We start from the raw sequence: 27,352 nt of genomic DNA, 5'->3' as shown, positions 1-27,352 counted from the left end.
TTACTCCCTACCACTAAAACCTCATAAATGTTTTATAGAAAGCAATGATAGTTGGCCTTTTAAACAATAAATCTGCTCCTCTACTTAATCATCTGGGTTATAAAATTGTCCACATGCATGAAAGAATGCAATGAATGTCAGAGCTGTTGACTTCTAGAACTTCCTTTTCCATGTAGTCCCTCATTCAATGTTGGCATTGTTTGCTCTTGTTTTGTAAATGGCATTTCATTGCAATGGTTCAGTGCCCATTTTCAGCCTTTCAGTGTTTTCAGTTAGCTGCATAGAACAATCTGCAGTACAATTGAAAGGACACATACTTTATTTTCTCATTCCTAAATTAGGGGATGCAAGTGTCACAGAATTTAGGGAACTGTTTGTACTCAATTTTATATCCAAGAATTAAATGGCTAGTCCTTTGACTTGTCTAAAATATGGATGATACTTGATTTAACTTAAACAATGTGTCTGAAAATCTGAGTGTTCAGAATTTTGTCAGACTTGTATGGAAAAAAAATCCATATATTTAAAGCTGAAGGAGAAAACTCAGAGCAGAGTCCCATAATGCATAAAGGAAAACAGGTTACTAGAGCAGAACTGACTCAAAGGAGTAACAAGGTCTTCGGATTTGTGAGGGAATGTCTTCACATTCTGCCTAGCAAACTCAAGCCTGCTCTGCTGGTGCTCAGAGCTGGCCAGATGTCACGTTGCTGTGGACCAGGCACTGTGCTGATGTGAGCTCAAGCGTAGTGCTGCATTGTGTCCAGGCTTTCAACCAGTCTTGTAGCAGCGCAAAGCTGGAATCTACATAAATTCTGTCCCAGAGGGGACAGAGAGCTTTTCAGTGATTGGGCCAGGGGGCAAGTTATTGCTCTGTTCTGTTCCTCAGTGAAAAGAAAATGAGTTAGTCCATGATTTACCTGTAAAGCAGACCCTCATTTATACAGTAAGTGGAAGCAATTTATTTTTTAAAAAAGCTCAATGTAAGCAATTAAAAATCAAAACAAGCTAAAAACAACCCTTTAACAGCAAATGTAATTAATCATTGCAAGTAACAAGGGTTGTGATTGTCTCTTTGGTGAAAGTATTTGAATTATCTGGTGCTGTCGGTCAAGCATAACTGTTACTTGAATAAAGATTTTATTTAGTAAAGTTTTCTGGCATGCTCTGAAATGAGATGAACTACATGATTCCAATGGAATCTCTGGCCTTTTAATAATAGTAGAAAAAGGCTGTTCACTGCTAATGTTGCAAAAGATTTGTGGAACAGGAAGAATTAGAAAAAGGAAGTATTTTTGATAAAAGGTTAACTACTTTAGAGAAGTTTTAAGTTCCTAACTGCTTAGAAATACAGTTTAACTACTATTACTTGTAATTCTTCCACTGCTTAGTGAGGTTTGCCAGTGATCAGAATTTACTGAAGAGGCCCTGATACTTGCATTAAGCTGAAATAAATCCAGCTTTGAGATGTGAAGTTTAGTCTTTATATACCTCAGCTTGCACTTTGTTTAGATGCCACATTTTCCCTTTTTGGAGAATAACCAGGATACAGTTTTGATCTGATACAGTTTTGAGGCTGAATATTATCTAAGCTCCTTCCCCCTCAGAGACTCCCCCTTGTCTTTCATGTCTGAGCCCTGCTGCAACTTTCAGAAGTTTAAATTTAACAGAAGGTTGGAACCATGCAGAATAGCACTCAAAATTGTCACCTGGCCAGAGACTGTACTGATGATGCTTACAAGAGCAGAATCTTTTAAAGATCCTAGAAGGATTCCAGGTCATTAAGGAATAAATTTATTTTTTCTTCCTATTTCCACGGAGGTGGGTTCTTGTGACACTGACAGTCATATTGGCTGGGTGTTCCTGCTGCTCATCCTCCCTTGTGCACAAGCAGGAGGGTATGCATTTGTGCAATGACAACAGCCATAAGATTTACATTTCCATTGGGTACATTATTTTTGGAGTTACGTGATGTAATTCACATTTCCTTGCACTTATCAGATCTACTAGTTGGGTTTAAGTTGAGGCTATTCCTTTGCACCTGCATTTACCTTTCTGCCCAGTTCTTTATAATTTTGAAGGTTTCAGTTGTAATGGTGATCCCTAACATGATTCTCTAATGTTCCCTTCTGCTTTATAGCCAACACTATTTATCCATTTGATAGTTGGAAGTGATCTATTGCTTACATGAGGAGGTTTTATGCATACTCTGGGAAACCAACCTTTCTTCCACCAAGCTATAAATTTTAGGCCTTCAGATTCAGCCATTTACAATTCTTATGCCTCTTGTAATGGTCTATAAACATTTTTTACTTCCAGTCCAGTTACACCAATTAACCCAAGGCTTTATTAACACATGTCCCCTTTGGGAGCCCTCAAAAAGCTGTACAGGTTCAGTTACAAATGTATCCTTTATCTCTAGGTTCAAGATAAGGTGCTCAAAAAAACCCCTCTGACATCTGTACTCTAATAACTAGAGAGCTGTTTGAAAACTTGCTTTTATATTTGCTATAAGCTCTTAGATTAATACCTTTCTCTGCTCATATATCTGGTATTTTTTTTGCCATAGCGATGGACTTTCAAAGAAGACTTGGAGCTGAAATTGGGAGTAAGAGAGTTTGGAGTGGGTAACTGGGCTAAAATTTTAGCCCATGGTAACTTCAACAACCGAACAAGTGTCATGTTGAAAGACCGGTGGAGGACACTGAGCAAGATCACACAAAGTTGATTTGGACTACAGGAACCAACTCTTCTTGACCTTCCCCTGCATGAAGACCTACTCTGGTTTTTCAGAATAACATCTTATTTTAGTCTCAGAGTGTCCAGCAGTGTTGCTGTCCTAAAACATGAAACAGAATAGTAATAGGTATAAAACATTTGTGTAAGCTCTCTTGCTCTGGTAATGATGATTTAAATGTAAAGTCTGGCCTTTTTTGCTGTATGCAATAACAGATCACCTAGATTCTGAAATGTGAAAGTGTTTGCAGTGATTTAAAAATGTCTATTATGTAAATAGGTGTATTACTGGCAAACATCTTTAGTTTGATGGAGGCTAACAAAAAGTCAAGTGTTCTGTATTTTTAAAGGGCTGTATCTCTTTTTAGATTGAACTTTTCATATTTTTACTTCCTGCTATAAAACCCATTCTAATTTGTTTTGCTTTACTTTGAAATTTAGGTAAGACTTGTCATCTCTGTAAGTTATACTGAAAAGTATGTATGTGTTAGTATTGTTAATTTTATGAGATGATAGTTTCTTGGGTTTTCTCTGCAGTTTAAAATGTGTAAATTCATATGATGTTGTATTTGTAAGTAACAGAGGGACTGGTTAATTTTTACATGGAAAGGAACACTATTCCACTAGCACTTAGCATGTCTTGGTTAGCTTGTGCCACCTGCCTTGTCTTGACAAGTGACTTCTTCCAGAGCAGCAGGAAAGGGAAAGCTCAAAAACACATGGCCAAAGTGGGGCTCAATAACGCGTCTACACTGTTGGTGAGAGCAAAGATACTCTTTAATGGGGGTCACTATCAATGTCTCTGCTGGCCACTGCAACTCTCCTGCTCATGGGAGATTGGAACAGATGGATGATGGCACTAGCCTGTATCTTTGGATTCAAATCATTTGGAAGAGATTTCCACAATCTCAGAAAACTCATGCTTTCTGCTGTCATACTGGTGTGAATCAAATGGCTTGAACTAACATAATAGTTCAGTGTTCTTTTAAAAGTGAAATCCATTCAATTCAGATGTTTTCTGTACCTTTTTTTCTTGGCTAAGGTTTTCATGTTCCAAGAGCCTTATAAGAAAAAGCACCCGTCTGAATTGGTCATATTAAAACAAAGCTCTCTGAGATAATTTTCTCAATTAAAAAGGAAAACATATAGTTATGAAGTCTGAAATATTCAGAAAGCATTAAAATAATCTCTGCTTTCTGTTTTGGAGGTCTGCTTTCATTACAATAAAACAGAAAAATGCAGTTCAAAGGTTTGCTCACAACAGACTCTTATTGTGGACAGAACCTCAAGCAGGTCACCTTCCTCATTCCTGCTAAGAGACTATGGCTTCTTCCAGGAAGTCATTATGTTGCATGCAGATGCTGCCTGTCTTAACAGGAAATTTTCTCAACCTGTATAGCAGTCTTGCCAGCACTCAGATGTTGCAAGTTCCTATGGTAATCATTGTAGATGAGCATTTTTAACTAGTAAAAGGTAATTTTTTTACTCTTAGCCAAGGCCTTAGTCACAAAGTCTGGTCTAGGTTCATCTGCCAGAAAAGTTACACTATGTATTACTGACGAAATTCTGAGGAGACCAATTCCTTAACAGTGCTGACTAGGTATGTGTCTTCATACATGTGGCTAAACATGAAAACTGCAGTGTAGAGGAAGAATACTTACACAGTTGCAGTGTAAAAAATTGTCTAGATGATACTGGAGAGGAACAAAGTACCTAAACTGAAATCAGTTTTAGCTTTCAAAAACTTCATTTTTATTCACCCTTGCTCTTAAATGTTGACAGTAACTATTTTCAGACTTGAAAATATTTGGCTGGCTCACTACTGAGTAGGAGCAGTGCCTGTAGACAGGGCTATGGCCAGTAAAGATGGAGAACTTAAGGAAAGCAACTACTATGGTTAGAAACATTAGCACTTTAATTACAAAAGAGAAACAGGGTAACATGCTTCTAGTGTTCTAATACAGAGATCAGTCTTTGCATTTTGTATTGAGGCAGTGAGAATTTCTTGAAATGATTCTGCCAAAGTCCTGACTCCTTTAAAACTTGTTAAGTCTCCAGAAAATGCAGCAGAAATATATATGCTTCTTGGCATTGGTGTTAATTTTCTTAGTCTTTTTGTTGCAATTTTAAATTTTATGTAAAAATGAAACTATGCACCAGGGGACAGGAACAGTGTTCCAGTTGCCGTATCTTCTTCCAGGTTCCTTGGCACTGAGAGTTGCCAATTGCTTCCCAGTGTAAGATTTTATCTCTGAAATGAGACAATAAATATAAAAATAGAAGAGTAAAAGCTGTGTATTTAGTATTACTGGATTGTGTTGCATAAAATGTCAGAAGATTGGATTTGTTTAATCATGTAAGACTTTATTAAACTCATCCAGCTCTTAAAATGCTTTCTGGAGCAAACATTCCTAAGTGGAATATCCAAGATGGTGGGTTGAGTAGCAGGTTGTACTGGTATTAAGTAGTATGTATATTAATAAATGTATGGATCAAATAAAAATCAGTTCTGAATAATAAATATCTACTTTCAAAATTGCTTTTCTAAAAACCAGGTATATATGCTTGAGGGGAGTACCAATCCACCACTGTTAAATCTGCAATCAGATTTGGACTATGGCAGGAAATACCCTTTTTAAGTGAAAGTGCCCATAGCTGTAAAAAGTCCTCTTCCCCTACACAAATTCCATCACTTCTTCACAGTAATGAATAAAGCACTAAACTCTTATATTGAAATGACTTCCCAATTTTATCTAGGTTTTAAAAGCAATTTCTGTGTGAAGTGGAAGGATAAAACCTTCTGAGCTCTACAAACAATTTGAGCTGTTCCAGTTTTTAGGTACAATAAATGCAGCTTTTAATGAGATTTTGAGAAGTATAAACTCCTGTGCTGGGTTTTGGTTTACCCGTGTGCGTTGTGGCCGTCTCCGGAGCAGCGCTGCGTGGCTGTGCTCATGGCCGGGGGCTGGCAGGCGACGCACACGGTGTGTCCCTCACGCAGGTACTGCATCCAGCGCGCGTACGGACGCGTCTCCAGAGCACAGTGCTGGGAAAGGGATTCCGTCCTGAACTCCACACAGTATCTACTCAGAAGAAAACGAACCAAATTATGAGAGATAAAGCATGAGTTAAGTACGCCCTTTGAATGGACTTACATATCGTAAGTGTTGTTGTGAAATGCAAGTTAGACCTCATCGTTGCTAACAAATCTCATTCTGACCCTAACCCAATCAGTGGATTCTTAAAAACTTTATGTAAACTATTTCTCATTCTATGCCCCAGTCCAGTGTTTTATGTATAATCTCACTTCCTGGTAGTGTTCTGTATTATATTATTTTGAAAAACAGATCTCAGTAACCCATATTTTTTTCTTCTATGCTGCTGAAAGAAAATGGAAAATACTTTTATCAATGAGTTTTATTGTTCTAGGAAAAATACCACAGGACAAAGCATTATAAGTATTACAGACCCAGTAATAGCCTAATTTAAACTTCATTACCATCTCTACTGGTAACTAAACAAAATTTCTTACCGCTTGTGTCAAAAAGTTTAAAAAAAAAGGTCTCTTGACACCAATCCCAGTCGCCCACGTTGTTCAGAGACCTACATCTAATTTCTCAGACTTAGACTTTACATTCAGCTTTGTTTTAGCATTGTTTACTGCTGGCTTTCAAAAGCAGCTATCATCAGATTTGCCATGATCCCAATGTCTAATTCAGGACAATTAGCAAGTAATAAACAAACTGGAACATGCCAATAAACTGGGAGAGAAAACCAGTACAAACTATAGCTTATTGTTTAATTATTGCAAATTTAATTACATCTTTCTCTGTATACAGCTGTTTTCTACTGAACAAGATGACCCACATACATATGATAAATAGGTTACCCTGCTGCTTCTTTGTCTGAAGGCCAGAGAGAAGATGCTGCTTGTCTTTTTCTTTCTTTACCGTATTCAGAGGTAGTTATGAAAGCAGGGACTGAGGGAAAAAAACAGTTATGGTAAAACAGCAAGGCACAGCTGAGTCATATTTCAATTACTGTAACAGTGGGTGAATGAATCAGGAGTTTGTGGATGGCCATGCTGGCTCACTTTATTGAAAAAGTGATAAAATGTTGGCAACATTTGACCTCAAATCCATTTCCTACAGCTAAGCTCTCTCAGAACAAAAATATCTAATAATGCATGCCATCTAGACAGTGAGGAAAGAGGATGTACTGGAATCCCACAAGGAGTACTGTTTCCTCTTTCATACTGAATTTGTGTTCTAACTTCGCACAGAAATAATCTGATACTTACAGCTAACTGAAGGAATGCACGCAGCTTAGTTGTTTGCTTAATAGAAAATTAAGAAAAGCCAGAGTAGGAAAACAAATTATTGAATAAAAAGTAGAAAGCAGAGTAGAAAGTAAAGTTCTAAGTTAAAATTTTAACCAGCTAACTGCAGATAGATCCTTGTTATTTTGCTGTTCGTTGACATCAGTAAAATTTATGATGGCCATGATGGACACAATATACAGCAGAGAGATGAAATTGAGAGTACCATGTTCATGGCCGCAGTCCTCCCCCTGGTAAGTCAGGTATTCCAGGCAGCCAGCCTTTTCCTCCAGAGCTGGACATGGTTCCCCACCATTTTTAGGTTCCTGTTGAACATAGCGCCTACGGATCCGCAGCCCAGGATGACATTGTTCTGCGCAGCCACTCCAATGACTCCACTCCCCCACAACACAGGGAATAGCTGCAAAGCAGTATGAAAACATTATTAGTAGTCAAGAACTCTGTTTTATCCTAATTGCTTTCAAAAGCTTGAGATAATAAGATTATAGTGAGGGGCTTTTTGTTTGGTTTAGAATTTTTTACTTTCTCTTTTCTAATTTTATTTATATGGGTTTGAACGCTCTTCCAGAATTTTGCATACTCAAACTGAAAATTCAAAACTGCCTGCAATGCTTGGCTCCCTATTCCATCCTTTGTCCACAAAGAAAGAGCCCCTCTTCAAAACCTTTCACTACACCTGTGGGGTTCTTCTGTATCCTCTTCTGAAGCATAAAGCATTAGCCTCAAAGAAGACCAGCTCATGGATTTCCTACACCAGACTGGTCTGTCCTTCCTTGGCAGTTCCTACACCACTAGATTTTGTTTAAAGGCTGGAACATTAAGCAGTAGCACGATTGATTCCCTTCAGATCAATTTCTAGCTCCTTTTTCTTCAACACTGAACTGTATCCAGTGCCACAATTTTGTTCCCCTGTTTTAATACAGGTCCTGCTCATTTCCAACTAAAGAACAGTCTACTGGATATTTGAATTTCAGTTCTCATGGATCACAAACTTCCTGTGAACTTAGTCAAAAATTCTGGGGAAAGACCCATTATTTTTAAAGTAAACTTTGAATCATAAGGAACTGCATTTCTCTCAGGGAAGAAAAGGTTTTGCAGTGTCATTCCCAGAATACAAAAACAGATGATAGATACATTATTTCTGAGTGAGAAGCTACATAACACAGAAGTCTTCACTTTATTTTTCCATTAAAGCCATATGCAACTGTAAAGAACTCACATCCATTTTGCATCTCCATGAACCTGCTTTCCTCAGCCTCATCTCCAGGAACACCAAGTCCCTGTTTTCAAAAACTGTATAACCTAAAAATTTTCCCTTTCCCTAGCAGTTAGAATGAATACTAGAGCTGTTCAAAGCTTCACTGCAGGCTAAGCCCTCAGGGGTTGGATTAAGAGGATCTCTGGATGCTCACTGATGGACAAACATCCCCTCCACCTGGGAGCTTCAAATCTGCACAGCCGTGGCAGGAGGAGCCATGACAGAGCAGATAAAATGTCTCACATATGGGCATCCATCAAGTGGAAGAATTCCCTGAGGATAAGCAATCATTTCCCTACAAGAGTCATCTCCAATTTGTGCCCTACAAGGACATTTAATCTCACTGGCGATCCATTCCCTGTAGCCTTTTTTCCTGGAGGCCACCCGGTAGGTGCTCCAGGTTAGAGAATAGTACAAAATACACATTATCATCTATAGGTGGGCTATCTTAAACTGGTTCTGAATTGTTTCGTGTCATGCTTCTCATTATCTAGTGAAATAAAACTTTTCATTTCCCAGGTGTACTATTTCTCATTAGCTTGTAATGGAACATATCATATGCTTTCTATTTTTTTTTCTGTGTTTCCAGATTACAGTTTAAATCCCAAGAATCTTTACATCTCAACCCCTAGTTACATCCTTGTATAGTGTTGAAGGAAAGTGATGGGACCAAACTAGTCTTTCAGGAAAATATTTTATGCCCTCTGGGATTCTGCCAGTACAAGACATTGGGAAGAGAGAATAGAATGTGATAACCTCCTTGGGATTTGTGACTCTTCTCATAAAACATAGAAATTGCAGTGTTTGCTCTGTCATTACAACTCTAATTTCTTGGACTACTACCAATATAATAAAGCAGATAAAACCTCTGAAAGAGGCTACTTGGCAGATGTCCTTACCACTTCACTAAAATTCCCTTCCTCTGTTCTCACTGTGCACCAGCTGTTCTGACCAGACTTGCTCACTTTTGAGTGCCCTGACAGCACCAGGTGTTGTGGCTGAGGATGCTGCATCCCACGCCCTAAGGAATTCAACTGAAACAGAACCACAGGGTTGCCTGAGTATTGGGCCACCAGTTGTCCATCCGGTTAAACAATTAGCATCCTATGTTTTTTTCTTCTACTTACTGATAAACACTTTCCCAGACAGCTCCTGAGTATGATTTGTAGAACAGTGCTAGAAAATTGCAGAAAAAGCCCCCTTTGCCACCTCACACTGCACCACCAGGCACTGCCGTCAGACACATCCAGGTGCCCCAAAGTACATGACACAACCTCTGTGGCTGTGAAGGCACCACACTGACACGTTGCAGAACAGCCCTCAGACTGTTTGTTCCAAGAACTGTGAACTGGAAAAGAAAACCATTCATAGTTAAAATGTCTTAGACCCCACCATGGAATAGCCAGGACAAGTGCTAAATGCAGTATGGACCTCACAGTCTTTGCCACCTGACTGCAGGGTCCAAACACAGCCCTTAACTCCACTAGATGTTATGGTACAAGCACAGACTTCAATGACTGATTACACATCTTAGTTCTACCCAAGTACCCAAAGGACAGTAAGTGTCTACCTAGCCTGTTTCCTTATCTATTGATTCTCTTCCAAGCTGGCTGTATGAACGACCTGCATAAATAAAAATTTCCACAGAACTTTATTCCCATATTAGCACCTTGATATGCAGATAACATCAAATCTAACATCAAATTTTCCATGAAGAAACTCCCAAAGGGACTGAGTAAGTGCATAACGAATAAAGCGATGACTTCATGTCTTACTGGAATCAAACCAAGCTGACAGTTAAATATGGGTCATCTGCAGAAATACATGATAATTTTATGGTTATCAAGATTTAGAATAAGAAGGATGAATTGCTCTAGTCATGTGGAAAAATAAGAATATTGGGTTGCTAGAATGGAATTTAGGCAGTGGGATGATAATATCGCTCTTGCAGTCAGTACCCAAAAACTATTAAGGGACAGTAGATCGATTTTTTGCCTTGTTGGAAAGATGTCAAATTCCTCAGCATGACAGAGACTAGATCCATGAGCTGACATAAAAGGAATGGTGCCATCTCTTGACACACAAAAAGAAGTATCAAGGACCCATAGCTACATCTTTATGGATCCCTCTCTGTATTGCTATTTGCTCAGCTTAGCTAACACAACAATGTCAAATGATGATTCATTGAAACAATGAGGAGGATGCAAGTCAAAGGAAACTGAAGGGAGGGATTTATTCTAAGGTACCTACCAAAATGTGGAAGCTAACACAACACTTGAAGTTTCAAAAAAAAAAAAAACACTGAAAAATTACATTGCTATCTTATGAAAGACAGGTCAAGTAGCCAAAACTTTGGTTTTGTCTTCCATTTGCAGCACTATGAAACATAGATCCTTATTTTTGAGTGAAACTCTATTTAATTTTTTCCCATCTCTGGAAAAAGAAAAACTGAGGATTGTAGTATATTTGTTGTACAACATATATTGTAATATGTAAGGATCTCTAGATTTTCCCAGAGTAACCACTTTGATTCAAATGGCAAGCTGATTCCTTTCTCAGGCTTTCTCATTGGACAGTAATTCCTATTTAAAACACTATGTACAAAAATATTCTTTCTTCAAAAATATCCTTCATTTATTCAAAAATATTCTTTAGTGTTAGAACTATAAGGAAATTTATTTTAAAATTCTTGAACTTGGGTTCAGCAGTCTGTGAACTTCTGCTGAGCTATCTATTTATAAAGTACCAAACCTACAATGATTTTTAGACATGACGGAATTTAACCCTGCCACTGGCAGCTTTAGGATATTCATTCTTTCAGTGGTTTCTTTTATTTTGGAGCATTGTTTTTGGGTGATTCCTAACATCTCTTGCATCCTAACATCCCTTGATTACTTACAGTTGAGGCACTTAACACTTTCCCCAAAGGATGAAATGTCATTTCTGCAGGTGCTGAAATCATGAGTTGTGAACAGGCTGACAAACAAGCAGTAGCAAGAGAACTACTGATCACCTTCCTTCACATTTGTATTTTAAAATTTTGAACTCTACATTCAAAACAGTGAACTATGCCAGTGAACACCCCTGGTGTCATTAAACACTTAGACAGATTTTAGCAAGACTCAGTGGGGAGACCTCAACATCCAGTAGGAACAAAAAAGACTCTAAAATTTTCAGCCATACTTGTATAAATTGAAACAAACTTCCACTGGAACTATTTAGAATTTCTGTTTATACAGAATCTAAGTTAATGACTATTTGCCATAGAGAGTATATATGATCATTTGCCTTTAAAAGAACAACTTCTTGTAAATTTAGAATTTTGGATGCATGAATTCTAGGACCACCTTGCCAGAGTGCCAAAATTCTGCCTTCCCATGCTACACCCATGAATGCAAAATGTGCTGTTCCCTCTGTTTGTGTTTGCATTGGTGCTTGCACAACAGCAGGGCAGCGAGGCAGTGCAGGGAGTCAAACCAGGCAGAAACAGGTAATAGAGAAAACAGAAATAGTTCCCTGTGTATTTAGCTGTGGATATTCTCAGTTCAGTCAGAGAGAAAAAGAGAAGGTTTTCTAACCAGGCGAGAGCCTGGGAGACAGTTGGGAAAGAATGTAAATAATTCTCTAATCTCTCTTGTTGTTCACATTGTTTATAGATATGTTCTGCCACCGTGCATCATTCACTGCACACCAATGGTGTGAGATGTTTTTACTCTAAGACCAACGAAATTAGTCCACAAGATGTTCTCTATAAATAGAGCGGTGCATTTGAAATAAATCAGAGTTCATTCTCTAGCCTTTGACTTGGAGTCTTCTCGTTACCGCCCTGCTCTACAGCGACATTTAGGTTCCTGAACTGGGCCACCAAAGACTGGCAAATTCCAGCTCTGGTGCAGGAGAGGCAGTGAGACAGGGAGGCTCCACTGAAAGTCCCTTTTTCCTGACTGGATCTAGAGCACCCACCGCCCACACAGGGTACAAGAGTGGTGTGCTTATATTGTTGACATGCAATGCTTTTCGAGGCAATCACCACTGAGCCCGAGACAAAAAATACCATCTTAATAACAGCAGGGCATCGTGAGGTGCCAGAAGTCACCCCAGAAATCATGGTAATGAAAGTGCTTAAACTAGAACTTCTCAAGCACAATCTTGAGCTTCTTTCTGAAGGATTTCAACTCTGCTTTCATGCTAACACTATGCATGTTTATCAGCTCTCTCCTTTTATGTTTGAATATTAAAAAATATTTGATTTACTAAAAAGATGCAATATGCTGTGGCTGTATGACAAGCATCTTGCCAGTTCTTCCTCTACTGACTTTCCTGAATGAAAGAACCATCTATTTTAAAAATGCTAATTTCAAAAATGCTACCTTCTGTCTGACTTTGTGGTGCATTTTTTTCCCTTCTGTTAATCTGAGGAGATTATTTAACTGTGGGAAAGCTGACCATGTTCCTTCTAGAGGTCTGGGGTCATAGTTCTGCTCTGCTGAGTTCTTCTGTGCAGTTTTTACATCCTTTAGGATGGGTCTACACGATCTGAGAGTTGAACTCCACCTTCCCAATCCGGGCAGATGTAAGCCAACTTGGGTCCCTAAGCTATGCGGCTATGTCAGCATGGCACTGAGCCTGCTAAATACACCCTAATTAGCAGCACTGTGCAGCAGAGGCTCATGACTTTCTGGCTGTAGGCTGGCGTGCATCCAGCCAGCTAGGAAGAGACATTAAGCTGACCCAGTATTAGTACCACACCTGCAAAGCAAAGTCTGTGTCCTGCATCCCAGGCACAGAGAGATCGGTCAAATTGTGAAGACTGCAAAGGGTAGAAATCCCACAGAAAGAGGCACTGTGAATACCTACAAAGCAGATACTCAGTTTGGTAGAGCTGGGCTACTTTTCCCTCCTTGCCATTGCTCACGGGGAAGCCTTGCCATCCCCCGAGGGCTGGCAGAGGACCCTCTCACTCATGCTCCTACGTTTATTTTTAAACCTTTGCCCTCACAGTAAATTCCTGCAGATTCATGCTCCTAAACAAAACCTCACAGTGGGGATTTCCCCAAATAGTTCATTGAATTTTATTTGTCAGGATGTGAAGAATCAGCTGAGAGACACGGTGCTAAATTAATCTCCCTACTGTCTCTGCAATCGGACATCCCCCCTGCAATCAATCCGAGTTTGGGACTTGCCCGAGTGAAAAGTAAGTAGAGGTAAAATAACTTCAGACTGCCACTGTACCACAGCTGATCCGGAAACCTTTTCTCTCTAGTGAGAGAAAAGTCTGTCTCCCTTCCTGAGCGAGCCTGCCGCTGCCCAGGCGCTGCCCCAGCCTGTGCTCGGGGCTGGGGAGGGAGGAATCTGCCCCCCTCGCAGCCCTGAGCCCGTGCCCGCAAGAACCCAGCGAAAGCTCCATCCCGCGAAGCCCCGGCAGGCAGCTCCCGTACCCGGACAGAGCGCCGGGGGCGCGGGGTCCCGCCGGCCGCCCTCCGCCGCGCCCCGCTCGCCAGGGCCGGGGCGGACGCACCGGACCTACCCGGGCACACCTGGCCGTGGTCGTGGCAGCAGTCGCCGGCTCGCCGGCAGCCTCCGTCGCAGTAGCAAGTCCCGTAGCCACCTCCCTCCCTCCATCCCTCGCCGACACAGGCGGCATCCCGGCCCTCGCAGCACTTTCCTTGGCAGCTGCCCCCGGCTCCGCTCCCGGCCCACAGCAGCCCCAGCCACAGCGCTCCCGACAGCGCCGTGCCGCCCATCACCGCCACACCGGCCACCGCCACACCGGCCACCGCCACACCGGCCACCGCCACACCGGCCACCGCCACACCGGCCACCGCCACACCGGCCACCGCCACGCCGGCCACCGCCGCGCCGCCCCGACGTGCGGGCCCCCTCACTGCTGCGCGCTGCGGCCGCCGCCAGCACCCGGCGGAGCGGAGAGGAGCGGAGCGGAGCGGAGCGGAGCGGAGCGGGCTGGGCGGGCGCCCGGCGGGGGCGGGGGGCGGCCGGCGCGGCCCGGCCCTGCCCTGCCCTGCCCTGCCCTGCCCTGCCCGGTCGGGCAGCGGCTCAGCTACCGCGGCAAAGCTTCGGGGTGCGGGGGCAGCGGCAGCTGGGGCGGATACGTGGCCCCGGGGGTGTCCTGCTAGGGGCTGGGTCTTTCCCGCGGGATCCACATGGCAGGACAGCTGGCGATGTCCCACACAGCGATGTTCTGTATCAGGATGTCCTGCACAGCAGGAACCATGTCCCACACTGCAGGGACTTACACAGTGATGGCCTTCAATGACCTCCTCATGGCAGGTCGTCTAAGTGACGACCCTTACAGCAATGTCCCCCTCAGCAGTGTCCCACACTCAGCGACCTCCCCACAGCAATGCCTGGTGATGTCCCTCCCACAGAGCCACGTCCTGCGCAGCAGCAGTGTCCCATGCAGTGATGAGCCACGGGGCAGTGTCCTTCACAGTGGTGTCACACAGCCGTGTCCGGCACAGGACTGATCTGCACGTCCCAACCAGCAGTGTCCTGCACAGCTGTGAACGGCCCAGCCACACCGTGTACAGCGGTGACTGACATCACAGTGAGCCCCAAAGCTGTCCCAGCAGAGCATCCCCAGCCATCTCCACACAGCCGTGGGTGGGAACGACCTGGGGCCAGTAGCCATGGTTCATTGGAACAGGCGCTTTCTCATTTCAGGGCACGTCCTACACAGCATTTGTGTGTGTTACGTTTTTCATTTTTGTTCTTTTTTTTTTTTTTTTTTTTTTTTTTTTTTTTTTTTTCCCAGAACAAACAAAAGAAGCTGTACTTGCAGGTGCACAAGAAAAGCGAGGTGGATTCCCAAGTAACTTCTTAGTAACAAGAGGTTTGGATTCTGGTTTTCAGTTCACTTCAGTGCTAAGAGGTTTTCAGGATTAATGGAACCTGATAATTTTAGCCAAAAGTCAAATCCCAAAAGTAAGTAGTGAGGTGACTGCAAAAATATGTTAGCTTTGCACACTTCAATTTGCAGATAGCTACTAAAGCAAGAGACATCTGGTCTCCCAAAGCTGCCTACAAGGGTAGGTAACAGTTTATTATATTATCTACTATGTGTGGGTACTTGGACCCCCTGAGACAGCACAGGCCAGACAGAGTTTAATTTCTTCTAGCCATCAAACATTACTGTTAAAATGTTGTTTAAATCTCTGAGGATTGGGTCTGATCTGTTATCCAGTGTGCCACTAATGAATTTATTGGCATTCTGCCAGCCTAAAACTTGAACCCCTGAATAGCAAATGTTGGGGGAGTACCTGGGGTGGGTGAGAGGAGAACACGACTTGCAGCCTGCCTTGGTAAAAGCAGTGTGAGAGAAGGAATGCCTCTCTATGTTTTCCTTTCCTTTATTGTATTCCTGTGCTTCACCTGAAAGGCAAAATATTAGCAAATAGTAGTAGAAACTATCTTGTAGGTGGATAAATCATGTGCAGATGACTTATGCTGAAAGGATGAGTCAATAAAACTTGGATGAGTCCAGAACAGGTCAAAAAGGGGCTTTCTCTTAGTGGATATATTTACAGAAAAAAAACCAAGAAAATATGTCTGGAATAGTCTAGTAAAAGAAAACAGAATACAAATGAAAAACATTATAATTTCCACTGGACATAGTAAAGCAGATTCTTCAGAGCAACCAGGAAAAAAAAAATCTTAATTTAAGAAGAGAACAAGCTCACCCAGTTTGTTCCAGCAAATACTTTGGGTTTTTTTCTTTTAGTTAATTCCTTTCTAGTAGGAGTAGCACTAGGTAACTAAGAAGGACAAAGAAACATAGTGATGTGCTCTCATCAATGACTCAGCATAGAAACCCTCACAGGCAATTCCATCAAAATAGGCAGAGATTTCTTTCCAGTGTGACATGAGATGGTGCACAGAAAGTAGGTGTTGCAAAGTACCTGTTGTTGGTTATCTTTTTGTCATGCAAATAACTTTACAAGAAAAGCTGAGATTTTAAATGCACGTGTAGGCAAGCTTAGGGAACATGCAGAGTCCTTGTTCTTTCTTGTAAGCCACAGAGGAACATTGCATGGAGCAGAGGTCATCAGGCATCTGTTCCACATGTGCACTTCATGCCAAAATACTTCTTAATCCCAGAGGTGAGCAGAAATCTAAGAACTGTATTGTAGTTCTCTCAAAAACAGGTGTTATTGTTGGCTCTGGGATTTTGAAAACCATGATCGAGCTCAAGTTGTCAGCCATTTTTTTCTCCATTTCTGCCCTATTTTAGCTTTGGAATCTCTAAATTCAGATTCCCAAACTAGAACATGTAACTGCAGTATAATATGGTGAGAGGGGAAAAGAAACCAAGACTGTGAACATTTCTTTTCAACTAATTTTTCAAACATGTATACGGTTCCAATGAGTTTTATTCCATTGTTTTATTTCCAACACAAGTGTCCCCATTGCCTTACATGGAGTTCTCCCTGGTTTAAAATACCACAAATACAAAATGAGCCAAGAGTGTTCCAACAGTAAATTAGAATGAGAACTAGTCTCTGTTATTTACCATGCTTACCAGTAGTATTATTTACCATGATTGTTTATGCTTTCTCTATATAAAGAATGTAAAGCAGAGCCAAGCTTTTACTCTCCATCCATTCCTGTGGCACATATCTACCCATAACAGCAGGTAGAAGACTGAAAACACCTGCAAGTGGGAAAAGCTTCAGACTAGATGCAAAATATATGTTTGATACTAAAATACCTTTCTTATTTTTTCAAGCTGAACTTACACTGCAGTGATTCTGAGTACCTGATGTAAGGTCCATTCAATTAACTTCAAAGTCTTTTTTCAAATATATTATCTGTCAGCCAGCAGCATTCTACATGACCACACCTCCTCATGAGCAAACTCTCTGGAAGGTCCAAACTTGCACAAATAGAGCTAATTTTTCTTTGCTGCTTGGAGGTTAATCCAATGGCATCAAACTGCAGGGACTTCAAAAATCCCGCAGGGCATTTCTTTTTCTTTCAGACTCATGTTTGCACACAGCTTTATTTATTTGAGAGAAATACCCTTCTGAAACCAACCTGCTTGCATTTTATATTGAGACAACATGGTGACTGATGTAACTACAAAGGCTATAGGCTGTCTCTATCCTGCTACACAGGGCCATGCTTCCCAAGAGCCCCACAGTCAGCTACAACTTGATTTGTCATATGAGGCCCTTGTTCCCCTTGTTCTGGAAAAGTAGACTTTCTCCTGATAAGAAATAATCCCTGCTAAAGTGGATAACCAAATCATGGTGTTTACTAGTGTAGCTGACAGCTTAAAGCAATAGCAACATTTTGTATGTAAGAGAGATGAGGAGTATTTTGTCTTCGCTAATGGTCAACCAGTATAGAAACACAGTAGAGGATACATGAAAGAGGGTTTCTGTAGTTATAGAAACTATAACATGGGCTATATATACAACATATAGTATATACAACATATAGTATAACATCTATAGCCCATGATGTTATACAGAAAGCATGATGCTATTTCAATGACTACCTTGTTGTCCATTGAATCACCCCTAAGAGAGCAGGCTGAATTCCTGGCTGTATTTGAGGAAGGTAATTTGCTGTGCATCCACTTTGCCTTGGCAGTTGTGCCAGGTACAAGCCTGTTAAGGGTCATGGGAGATGCATTGGCTTGCTGCATCTCAATTACAACCATTGATTTTGGTTGGAGTTGGTAATGATGCACAAAATTACTTGAATTGGAGAGGTTAATGGAAATATAGAACTATCTATCAGGATATTTTTAGCTGATTTTAAAAGGCCTTCATCCTCCCTGTAAGTTATTGAAGAAATGTCCAAGAAGTGTGGTGAACAGAGAGCTGCTGTTGAACTTCCATGCAGAAAAAGTCAGGCAAATCTGTGTGTCCAGCCTAAGCACGTAAGGACTGGAAGACATCCTTGTTCTGTCTTTTCCCCTGAATTTCTCATTTTCAGATTCAGGGAGCCAAAAGGAAATGGAGCACCTGAGCCAGCATGAGGAAGGGGAGGTAACCCAGGGCAGAATGGGCAAAAGGCTGCAAGACTGTCTCCACCAGCAGCAGTTAAAGACAGCACTGGCTGAGCCGGTGCACATGGTAGAACATTCCCCTTGCTCTATCAGGTTACACCTACATCTCCTGTCTGAATTAACAGCCTCTGGCTTATGGAATAGTAGTATTGCATTAATAAGTACATTTCCTTATGTTAGTTTTTATTTCATTTTAATTCTAAATGCTGTATGATCTAGAAGTGTTACTGATGTTCCAATTTTCATTTGTCTTAGTAATTTTGGGAACATTATTCCCCCAGGAGACACTCACGAGGGAACACACTGAGTACCTGGCTCTATTTGAAGAACCAGTGATGTGTTTTTAAGCTCCTGATCCTGGAAAGTCAGCCTGTTATTCAGACAATCTGTTCTGGCTCTTCAGGCCAAATAGGACACTTGTGCTTTCAAAGGCTTTGCTAAGATGTGAAGGCATCTATTCATAATGTGCAAAGAACACAGTTCACTTGACTCCTGTTTGTTAGCTATCTCCCTGCAGGGTTTTCCAGGTAGTTTTACATTTTAAAGGCACATGATCAGCCAGAGTATAAGAGGGTGGCGGTTTAACACTTTCCAAAACAGAATTGCCTCTTACCAAATAAGCATCCCAGGATGTTATTCCACACACTTTCCTGTTTTCCTTGCTTCAGGGTTATTTTCTTTAGTATTTACATACCTTCTCTTTTCTGCAATCATGACTAAATAAATTATTTTCCTTCCCGATGTAGGAATAGTTATTACCATTTTAAAGACAGGATAAAAAGATACTGAGAGATTAGGGCACCTATCCGGCAAAACACTTAAGCACTTGCATAACCCAAGGCACATAGTAACACCACCATAGGACTGTTCACTTGTTCCAGGTTGTGCAATCTTGAAGGATTTACTGAGCTGAGGCCTCCCGGTGTGCCGGAGGGCTCGGAGGCTCAGCTCTCTCTGAGCTGCATGCTGCAGCCACCAGCCTCTCCATGCTGCAGCCACCAGCCTCTCTCCATGCTGCAGCCACCAGTCTCTCCATGCACTACCTCTGAGCAGCCACGTTATTCTGCCAGATCTAGAAAAAACATTAGCCCTGATTTGCACCCAGTCAGCTCCCTTTTTGTCAGCATATAAAGCCAAAGAGATGAATAGCTCATCCTTAAATTCACTATTAAAATTCATGCAAAACCGCTAAGACTGTTTATTTCTCATTAAATCCAGATCAGATTTTCCCTGCTGTTTAAAACTATAATCAGTATTAGCATAGTCCAAAACTCAGTCAGTTTCTTTCTTTCTCATTTATCACATCCAGTAGCAAAGATTCTTCATCAAAGATTCTTCATCTTGGAGTTATTGGATGATTGATGATGGTGCATTTTGCATAGAAGAATGCAGCTCCCACTCCTGCAGCTGATGAGCATGCTTTGCTAGCAGGAATAAACACATATTTCTGTCAATGAAGAAAGCAGGAATAACTATGAGTTTTTGAAATTAGGGCACTGAACTGTTGAGTGAAAGAGTAATTTTTTTCTTATCATAATCCCACTTTTGAGAACCTCTGCCAATCTTTCCACTGGACTGATGAAAAGATGAATTCTGCTGACTTGAATAATTTGAAAGTAAATGATAATTCTGGTGTACACTGGCTGGCAGAGGGAACTGTTTATATAATTCTGGGCTTGCTAATAACCCTCTTCATAGCTAGAAATGGTGCCAGGAAAGCTGCTGGCTATGAAAAAATGCTCTTCCATTTCCTTGCCTTTATTGTTTTCTGTCACAGCTTGTTTTTTTTTTAATTAGTACGTGAACTATTTTTAGTGTCTGGAGACAGAAATGTATTGTTCAGACTAAAATGAGGCTAGATACCATGAAAATATTTTCAGGGAGAAGTATTTGGAGCCAGTTTATCTTTGGCTGTGTGCAGTGAAAGTTTGCCTGCTTAGTCCAATTAGTTACAGCCATGTCACTTCACGTAAGTGAATAAAGTTGTGTCAGTGCACAGGGCAGATTTTGTCTCTCAAGCTGCAGAGGAGTACTCTAAACCACACACAGCTAGAATCTGTAGCATCTAGATCATTCTGAATTTTTTTCCATACAAATTCTATGCATATCTTGTTGAATGAATTAAACTTTTCAGTCAGATGATGACTTAGGCAAATGTAACATTTGATAAGGCACCTCTTTGTAACTCATCTAATCAGCTCTAAGAGATTTTCAAGTTCTTGCATTGTAGACAGATTAGTTGCACTGAGATCTACCCTTATGTGTCCACACACCTGTGTGCACCAGGCAGGTAAAGGTGAAACAAGCATTTGTGACCAACTAATTCAGCCTGGAAGACATAGAAAATACTCCTTCATATACAACAGTCTCAGCTGAGAGACAAAATGTGAAGCTCAGCCATATCAGTTCCATTCAGAATTTCAAATCAAGCTCAGTCTTTACCATTTTCTTCATGGTTGCCCAAAACCCCGTGGCACACTAGTCAACCATTAAATTTCTCTAATGTGATGAGGGCTTCATTACCCATAAAATCTACCAAAATAAGTCACTCCAATGTACAGACTTGCATTTTTTTTAAAGATAGCTATTACTCATGTGGTTAAACACACCTGTGAAAATTTAACTAGGCATTAGGGTGACAAGAAAAGCAAGACATGTCAAATTTAGAACCTGTCCTAGCTGCATATATGAAATGGGTCCTGATAGTATTTTCATTAAAAGAAACCAAAAATTTCAAAAAGAGAGAAAAAAATATTATCTCCCATCATCTGTCATCAGTGCAATGCAGGCTTTTAACACTTCACCAGATAATTCCCTTGCAGAGGCAGATAATTCCCTTGCAGTTAAAGTAGCTCTACTTTGCAAGTAGCAGGCATTTTCAGCATTTTTCAGGTTGAGTCCCTAAAATATTCCATTTGATGTACTGAGCTCTGCAGAAAAAGCTTTCGTTTAGAGACCAGAAATAATGGACAAGTCACCAGATCCTGGTCACCAGATCCCAGTCACAATAGTCCCACTAGCTGTGTTTTCATGCATCCAGCTGTGTTTTCAGCCTCCCATCCTTGGGTGCTACCAGCAGCATAACTATCAAACCTGCTGTAATACACTGGTGACCTTCAGCCAAAATGGGACAGGGGTGCATGGAGAGAGAAGAGAGGGCAGGGGGATGAGCCTCAGAGTTTGTCTTGGCTGGGGTAACTAACTACTTTAGATCTGCCACAGCCAAATCTGGTCATTCGATACCACAGGATTGGAGTATCCTTTTCTGCCTGAAAGTACCAGGGCCAGGACCTGAAGTCCTCAGGGACGTGTAGGTGCCTCAGCAGTAGAGAGAAGCTCAGAAATAATGCAGTTAGTCCAATTGTTACCACTTATTTCTTGTGTTCAAACCTGTCTTCATAGCAATAGCTTTCTACTAAGCTGCCACAGAACCACAGTATATGCATGTGGTTAAAAATGAGCCTCATCAGCCAAAAAAACAGTTAACCTTGCAGGCTTGCATCAAGAGGAAGATCTAGTGTAGGAAGATCCCTCCATTACCACCAATATTTCAAGGCTTCTTTCAGGAAATTCCCTGCAGGTGTCCTTGGGACTGCATTGCCCACCAAACTGCCTCCTACCATCTTCTCCACTTGGCTGTGTCTGTCTGTGGCATGTCCAGGCACTGTCTCAACAGCCATGGGCACTCACTGCCCTTGCAGCACCTGATGGGTTTCTGATATGTGGACAATTCATCTGGAGGCAGCCAGCTGGCTTGGGAAAAAAATTTTCTGCAGAGGCCCTGAATGACTTTTCAGCTGGTACACTCCCATCCCCTTCTTTAAAGGCTGTCCTTGCAAAGGTAAGTGGCCTCTCCTGGACTCACAGGGGAATGTACATGAAGGGCCTGAGAGTGGATTAGTGATTTCTCAGCACTTACCTCACTGAGAGGACTATTCTGTGCTTCTTTCTTTTGGGCTATATCCTTATTTATAGAAACACTAACTTGAAGTGCAGGCAGGGGCAGTGACCACAGAATCAAAAGTCCCTCCTGCCGCAATGTAAATATTCATGAGTGCTTTAGAGCTCCACTCACGAAATCCTGTGCATTACTTTACAGACAAATAATGTAATATTTAAATAAGAGGTCAATCCCAAGTCTGAGCTGGCATCACTCCATGTAATTTACATGGAAACATGTTATTTTACACAGAGATCTGCCTTTTCATGTTTTACTTAATTCACATGCTCAGAAATTTTTGGAGTTCTCTGCACTTCATAAAATAGCTTTTAAATAATCTGGGTTTCTTCTTGATATGCAATACCTGTATGTGCTCTCCTTTTTTTCAAAAGTCTTTTTCAAATTAAAGTGATTTGGAGGAGCCTTCTTCCTAAATGGCAGCAGGTAGAAGTGAGGAGGTGAAAGTGCCAACTGGGGACAAAGAGTGAGAAATAATCTTTTTCTACTGAGGTGTTGAATTTGGCTCCAATTCAGACTCTGAACTCAGGATGGGTTCATGTATTTTTGCTCTTACTTCAGTAATAACAGCATCAAGCCTTGCCTGGTGTAGATGCATCCTGGGTACATCTTTGTCACCTAAAATGGAGATTACCCAGAATGTATAGATGGTTCATAAAACATTGAACGGTGCTAAAGAGCACAAATAGTTTATGCAGCCTGAGCCAAACTCTTCCCAAGACAAATTTATTATTGTGCCATTTTTGAAACTTTTATTCTTTATATCACACACCAGCAGGTGGCAATTTGGATGCAAATGTGACAATTCATCTCCTTCAAGGATACTTCAGATGGATTCTAAGATGGTAGCAACTGACTCCTGGACTCTCCCTGCTTATGAGGAGAGTCTGGACTTAGTTACTACCACTGCAAAGCTGGAAGAAGACAGAGCTGAGCAATGTGGCTAGGCTTTATATTCTGCTGGGGTGAATGTATGATAAGGGCAGGTAGAGCACTGAACTCAAGAGGAGTCAGCTCAGCTTTGCCTGTAGCAGATGAAGCAAAACAGCCAGTGCCTACAAGTGTGAGGGCTTTTCCCACAAGGGATACCGACTTATCCATGGCCTTGAATTTATCTCAGTATCCCTTAGTTTAAATGTACATGTCAGACGTGTAACTGAATAATATATAAAAAGGTTAAACCGAAAAATATATAAAAAGGTTGTTAATTTTAGAGCTACATCGTGTCTTGATTTGTTTGTATCTTTCTCTTAAATGTCTGATTTTGCTATCTAGCTTGAATGTGTGAGTACTACAGTTGTATTTCTGTCTCCCTTTGGATTCCAATATTGGCTTAGCTACAAAGCAGAGGTCTCTAGGGCAGAGGATGCCTGCAGTTAGGCCTCTCTTTCTGAAACATGTTTATCAATTCTTTGTACTATTATCTGTGCATTAATTTGATTGTAGACCAGCAGAGCATGTCTACAAATTTGATGTTGAAATTTTTTACATAATTTTTGTGTTCAGCTAGAGCTATATCCTTGGAGAACAAAACTAGATATACTGCACTTAGTGCACAGAGAAGCTTATATCTCAGAAAGCAGAGCAATTTCTTTTCTCAAGGGATTGCATTCCAGCTTTATCCACCACTCATGAAACCCACAGAACTGTCCTCCTGCCGACTGAATGTGTATCAATACAGAATGGACCACCAGCAATCTGATAGTGAATTTAAATTAAATTGAAAAATTCAAATTTTTATGGTTTTATACACTTAAACTTTATTAGCTCCAATGAGAATATAGTGTAGATACTCTTTGGTGTGACTTTTGAAGATTCTGAATACCTACATTAACCAGGCTACCCATTCATAACTATTCTTTCTGGCAGATAACATCAGTCTTGGAGAGACCTTTTTCTTCATCCAAAACAATCAAAAATACTGCAATCACTCATATGGAAAAAAAAAAAAAAAAGAAAGCCCTACACCCATTTTGAATGCCTTCAGTTTTACAGCATTATTAAAATGTTTGACAGCACCATGTGTTTAATCTACAAAGGGATTATAGCTATCTCCACAGCATGCACATATCATTAATGTTAATGGGAACTGCACCTCCAAGACTCACCCTAAAAGGTGGGCTGTAAATTGCATCCCAGTAGGATAATTAAAAGCCTGTTAGAAATGCAGCAAGTTCCAACAAATATTTTCTCCCAGGGTAAGTGATCAGAGTATTTGGAATTGAAAAATATAATTATCTCTTTGCTTGAGTAAGGTAGTGCATCGGTTTTACAAACAAGATTACACACAACAACTTTTTCCTACTTGGGTATAATTTTAGTTGGTAAATTTTGTTGTATGTTTCTTAGCCTACTTGTTTTTTCCTTCATTTCTGTAATCCTACTTGACCTGAAGTTCAACACTGGGCTATGTTTGCAATCATTATTGTATCAGGATTGACAGTTCTCATTTCTATTTCTCACATGCTAACTACTGGGAAAGATTATCAAAACTATTAGCAGAATTATATTATTTTTTGTGTCTTATTTATTTTTTCTCAGGCTTAACAGAAAACCACATTTCATGACTGGATGTAATTTCTGGAATAGAGTATGTCAAAATTAACTATCTTCTAAAATTATAGGGGCATCAGCTGATAAGTACAAAACTGATCTGTCTCATTTTCTTATTCTGCAAAGATTGATGATGAAGGCAAAGCTAGGAATGAAATAAAAATAATCATCTAATAGCCATGAGGTCCAAATTACACTGTCATAAGGAAATAGCCTAGAGCCTCTAGACTGTTTGCAATGTCCCATATGTTATGCAATTTTGAGATGACAGTGTTTGCCCATGGGGACAAGTAAGCTGTGGGAATGGTTTTCCTAATCCACACAGGTTTTAAAGTTTCTAGGAAACATTATAGGTCTTGGCACATTTTCAGTTGATTTAAGATGTTCATACAGAGACTCAGAGCTTATCCAGAAACTTTTGAATCTCCATCACTGGCATCAAGAGACTTCAGACTTAGTCCCCACCATTACCTTTTTTTGGCCTCAGAGAAAAAAAAAAAATCTCCCAGCACATTCCTGTGTGCACATGTTTAAATGTGTGCATGAGATGAGTTCTTTAGCATAGGATATAAAATGCTTCAAACAAAATGAGACTTGATTGTTTATGGGGAAAAGAAAATCAGTTCGGAACGTTGGAAGTTATGCCACAGGCAGCATCTGATAGTGCTGCAAAACACAAGGCCTTAAGCAAATTTTGCTGCAATTTTTCTGGAGATTAAAACCCCCAATTTCTTAAAGTGGATATTTTCAGCAAGCATTTCTGCAAAATTTTAAAGGAAGAAAAAAACCTGTTTCTTAGTTTTGTTACTGGGTTTCTTGACCTCCTTACAAATCAATTCACATTCTCTTTAATATTTTCTTGATAAAACAAGTGGTGAGCACTTTCCTGAAACAGATGTTTATTTGTTTACAGAATAGGACTTATTGTACACAAAAACCAGATTAATCACTTATACTACTCTATTGAAATCAACAGGCACTCAGTGAGGAATTGAATCAAAAAAGATTACAAAAATAGTGTTCAGCTTCTTTATACAGATTTAAAAGCATAAGCCCAATACTGCCCTGCACTGCTCAGTTAAAGCGGTGGGATTAAACGGATCCCCTGAATGAGTAATACATGGCTCTGTGGAGAACACAGAGAAAACATAGAACAAGGCAATCCCAACTTCTAGTTGTGCCCTAAGGCAAAGAGACAGCTTGGTTGTTAATAGGGCTGAATTATTATTAAATAAAAATAAAATGGAAAATGAAAGCTGCCAACCAGCAGCGAACCTCAGGTCTATAGTGCTGCTGCAGCAGCACAGTGTCAGGGAAAGATTTCTGCAACAGCTGATGCAGTGTTGGATAGTCTGAAGAGCCTGAAGTCTGACTAAAAAGGAAACTATGTGGGTCCCTGGAGTGGTTTGTCAAGCTTCATCACACTTTGGGTGGCTCTACAGGATTTCTATGCTAGGGAGAATATTGTAAATGGGTTTTTTCTGTCAGTCGGTCCAAGTTAACAAGGGGTTTTATGAATGTTGCAACAGTCTATGCAAATGTTTACATAGTCTTCATGTTAGTATGAGCTACAGAACTACCTACTTACCATTTTGACCTCGAGATGAAGTGACCTCCAACACATCCTTACCTTCAAAAGAATACAGGCAAAAACTACCATTTTTCTCTTACTCATGGACCCAGACATCATCCTCCAGTTCTGCACAGCACTGATGTTCCCACTGCTATCACCCAACAAGTGACCCAAATGACCTCACAGCCCTGGGAGCCATCTTCTTTATGTCTCTGGTGCCACCTGTCCCTCCAGCATCCTGGCCAAAACACGTTATGCCCCTCTTCTTTGGCTCTAAAGCTTCATGCAATCCCTTTTTTTTTCTGGACTGAATCTCTGAGGAAGAACAGAGACATTCTTCACAGTTAGAGTGGTGAAACACTGGAAGTGATTGTCTAAAGAGGCTGTGGTGTCACCACCATCTTTGGAGATACACAAAATTAGTTTGGACAAGACCTCAGGCAACCTGATGTAATTTTGAAGTTGACCATGCTTTGGGCTAGATCTCTGGATGTCCTGTTAGACTGGTATTATTTTATAACTTTAAATACATCTCTCTCTTAAGCAAATCAATGCATGTCTGTAGGGATAAGAATTGAGGAGTATCCCTTTCACAGCTTGTGAAGCATTAGTGACCTTGACTGTATTCTCTGTTTCAGAGTCATCAGAACTCAGTCAAAAGAATGGTGTTTACATGTTGCTTGGCCTTGCACACTACACACTGAGGGTTTACAGAGAGTAAATGGAGATATTTAGACTTCACCCACATTGTTCCTTTGGACTGCACACTGTGTGAAGAGAAACAGGCAAAGCAGGGAGACAGGAGCCTGCTATCCAGTGAAAAAGGACAGAAACTACAGATACACCATATTTCCTTTCCATGTTCTCTAGATAAGTATTAAGTTAGCAAAGGGTTTGTCTTAGAA

At 40.8% G+C, this 27,352-nt stretch overlaps 2 protein-coding genes and 1 long non-coding RNA gene across 4 annotated transcripts in view; 2 read left to right on the top strand and 1 right to left on the bottom strand.

Moving 5' to 3' along the window:
• The window catches only part of TERF1 (telomeric repeat binding factor 1), an 18,901-nt gene extending 13,647 nt beyond the window's left edge, over positions 1–5,254 (top strand). Inside the window, exon 10 of the mRNA XM_068183179.1 lies at positions 2,567–5,254. Within this exon, the coding sequence (XP_068039280.1) occupies positions 2,567–2,725 (159 nt within the window). The 3' untranslated portion in view covers positions 2,726–5,254. The remainder of the gene's footprint in view (positions 1–2,566) is intronic.
• SBSPON (somatomedin B and thrombospondin type 1 domain containing) lies at positions 3,329–14,276 on the bottom strand. 2 transcript variants are annotated; one of them, XM_068186694.1, is made up of 5 exons: positions 13,858–14,276; positions 7,278–7,472; positions 6,623–6,713; positions 5,640–5,816; positions 3,329–4,984 (listed from the first exon to the last, which is right to left on the bottom strand). In XM_068186694.1, exons 1-5 carry the CDS (start codon positions 14,072–14,074, stop codon positions 4,867–4,869), a joined length of 798 nt encoding a protein of 265 aa, XP_068042795.1. In that variant the 5' UTR covers positions 14,075–14,276; the 3' UTR covers positions 3,329–4,866. The 2 variants fall into 2 exon arrangements, with proteins under 2 accessions (XP_068042795.1, XP_068042794.1); XM_068186693.1 differs by having other exon boundaries at positions 13,854–14,125.
• Positions 13,795–27,352, top strand: LOC137472121 (uncharacterized). Its single transcript, XR_010998028.1, has 3 exons — positions 13,795–13,925; positions 15,130–15,272; positions 27,088–27,352. It is a non-coding gene; the product is annotated as an uncharacterized lncRNA (long non-coding RNA).

The sequence above is a fragment of the Anomalospiza imberbis genome, chromosome 1 (genome assembly GCF_031753505.1).
Source record: "Anomalospiza imberbis isolate Cuckoo-Finch-1a 21T00152 chromosome 1, ASM3175350v1, whole genome shotgun sequence".
NCBI classification, from domain to species: domain Eukaryota; kingdom Metazoa; phylum Chordata; class Aves; order Passeriformes; family Viduidae; genus Anomalospiza; species Anomalospiza imberbis.
The sequence above is the reverse complement of the archived record's forward strand: the minus strand, read 5'-3'. Positions and strand labels throughout refer to the sequence as shown.

Excerpts from the sequence above, each read along its gene's own strand:
- SBSPON (XM_068186694.1), bottom strand. The coding sequence starts at position 14,074 with ATGGGCGGCACGGCGCTGTCGGGAGCGCTGTGGCTGGGGCTGCTGTGG. Across the intron at positions 5,817-6,622 it reads TCAGACAAAGAAGCAGCAGG|ATACTGTGTGGAGTTCAGGA; the intron begins GTAACCTATTTA and ends TCTTCTGAGTAG. Across the intron at positions 4,985-5,639 it reads GACGGCCACAACGCACACGG|AGATAAAATCTTACACTGGG; the intron begins GTAAACCAAAAC and ends GTCTCATTTCAG.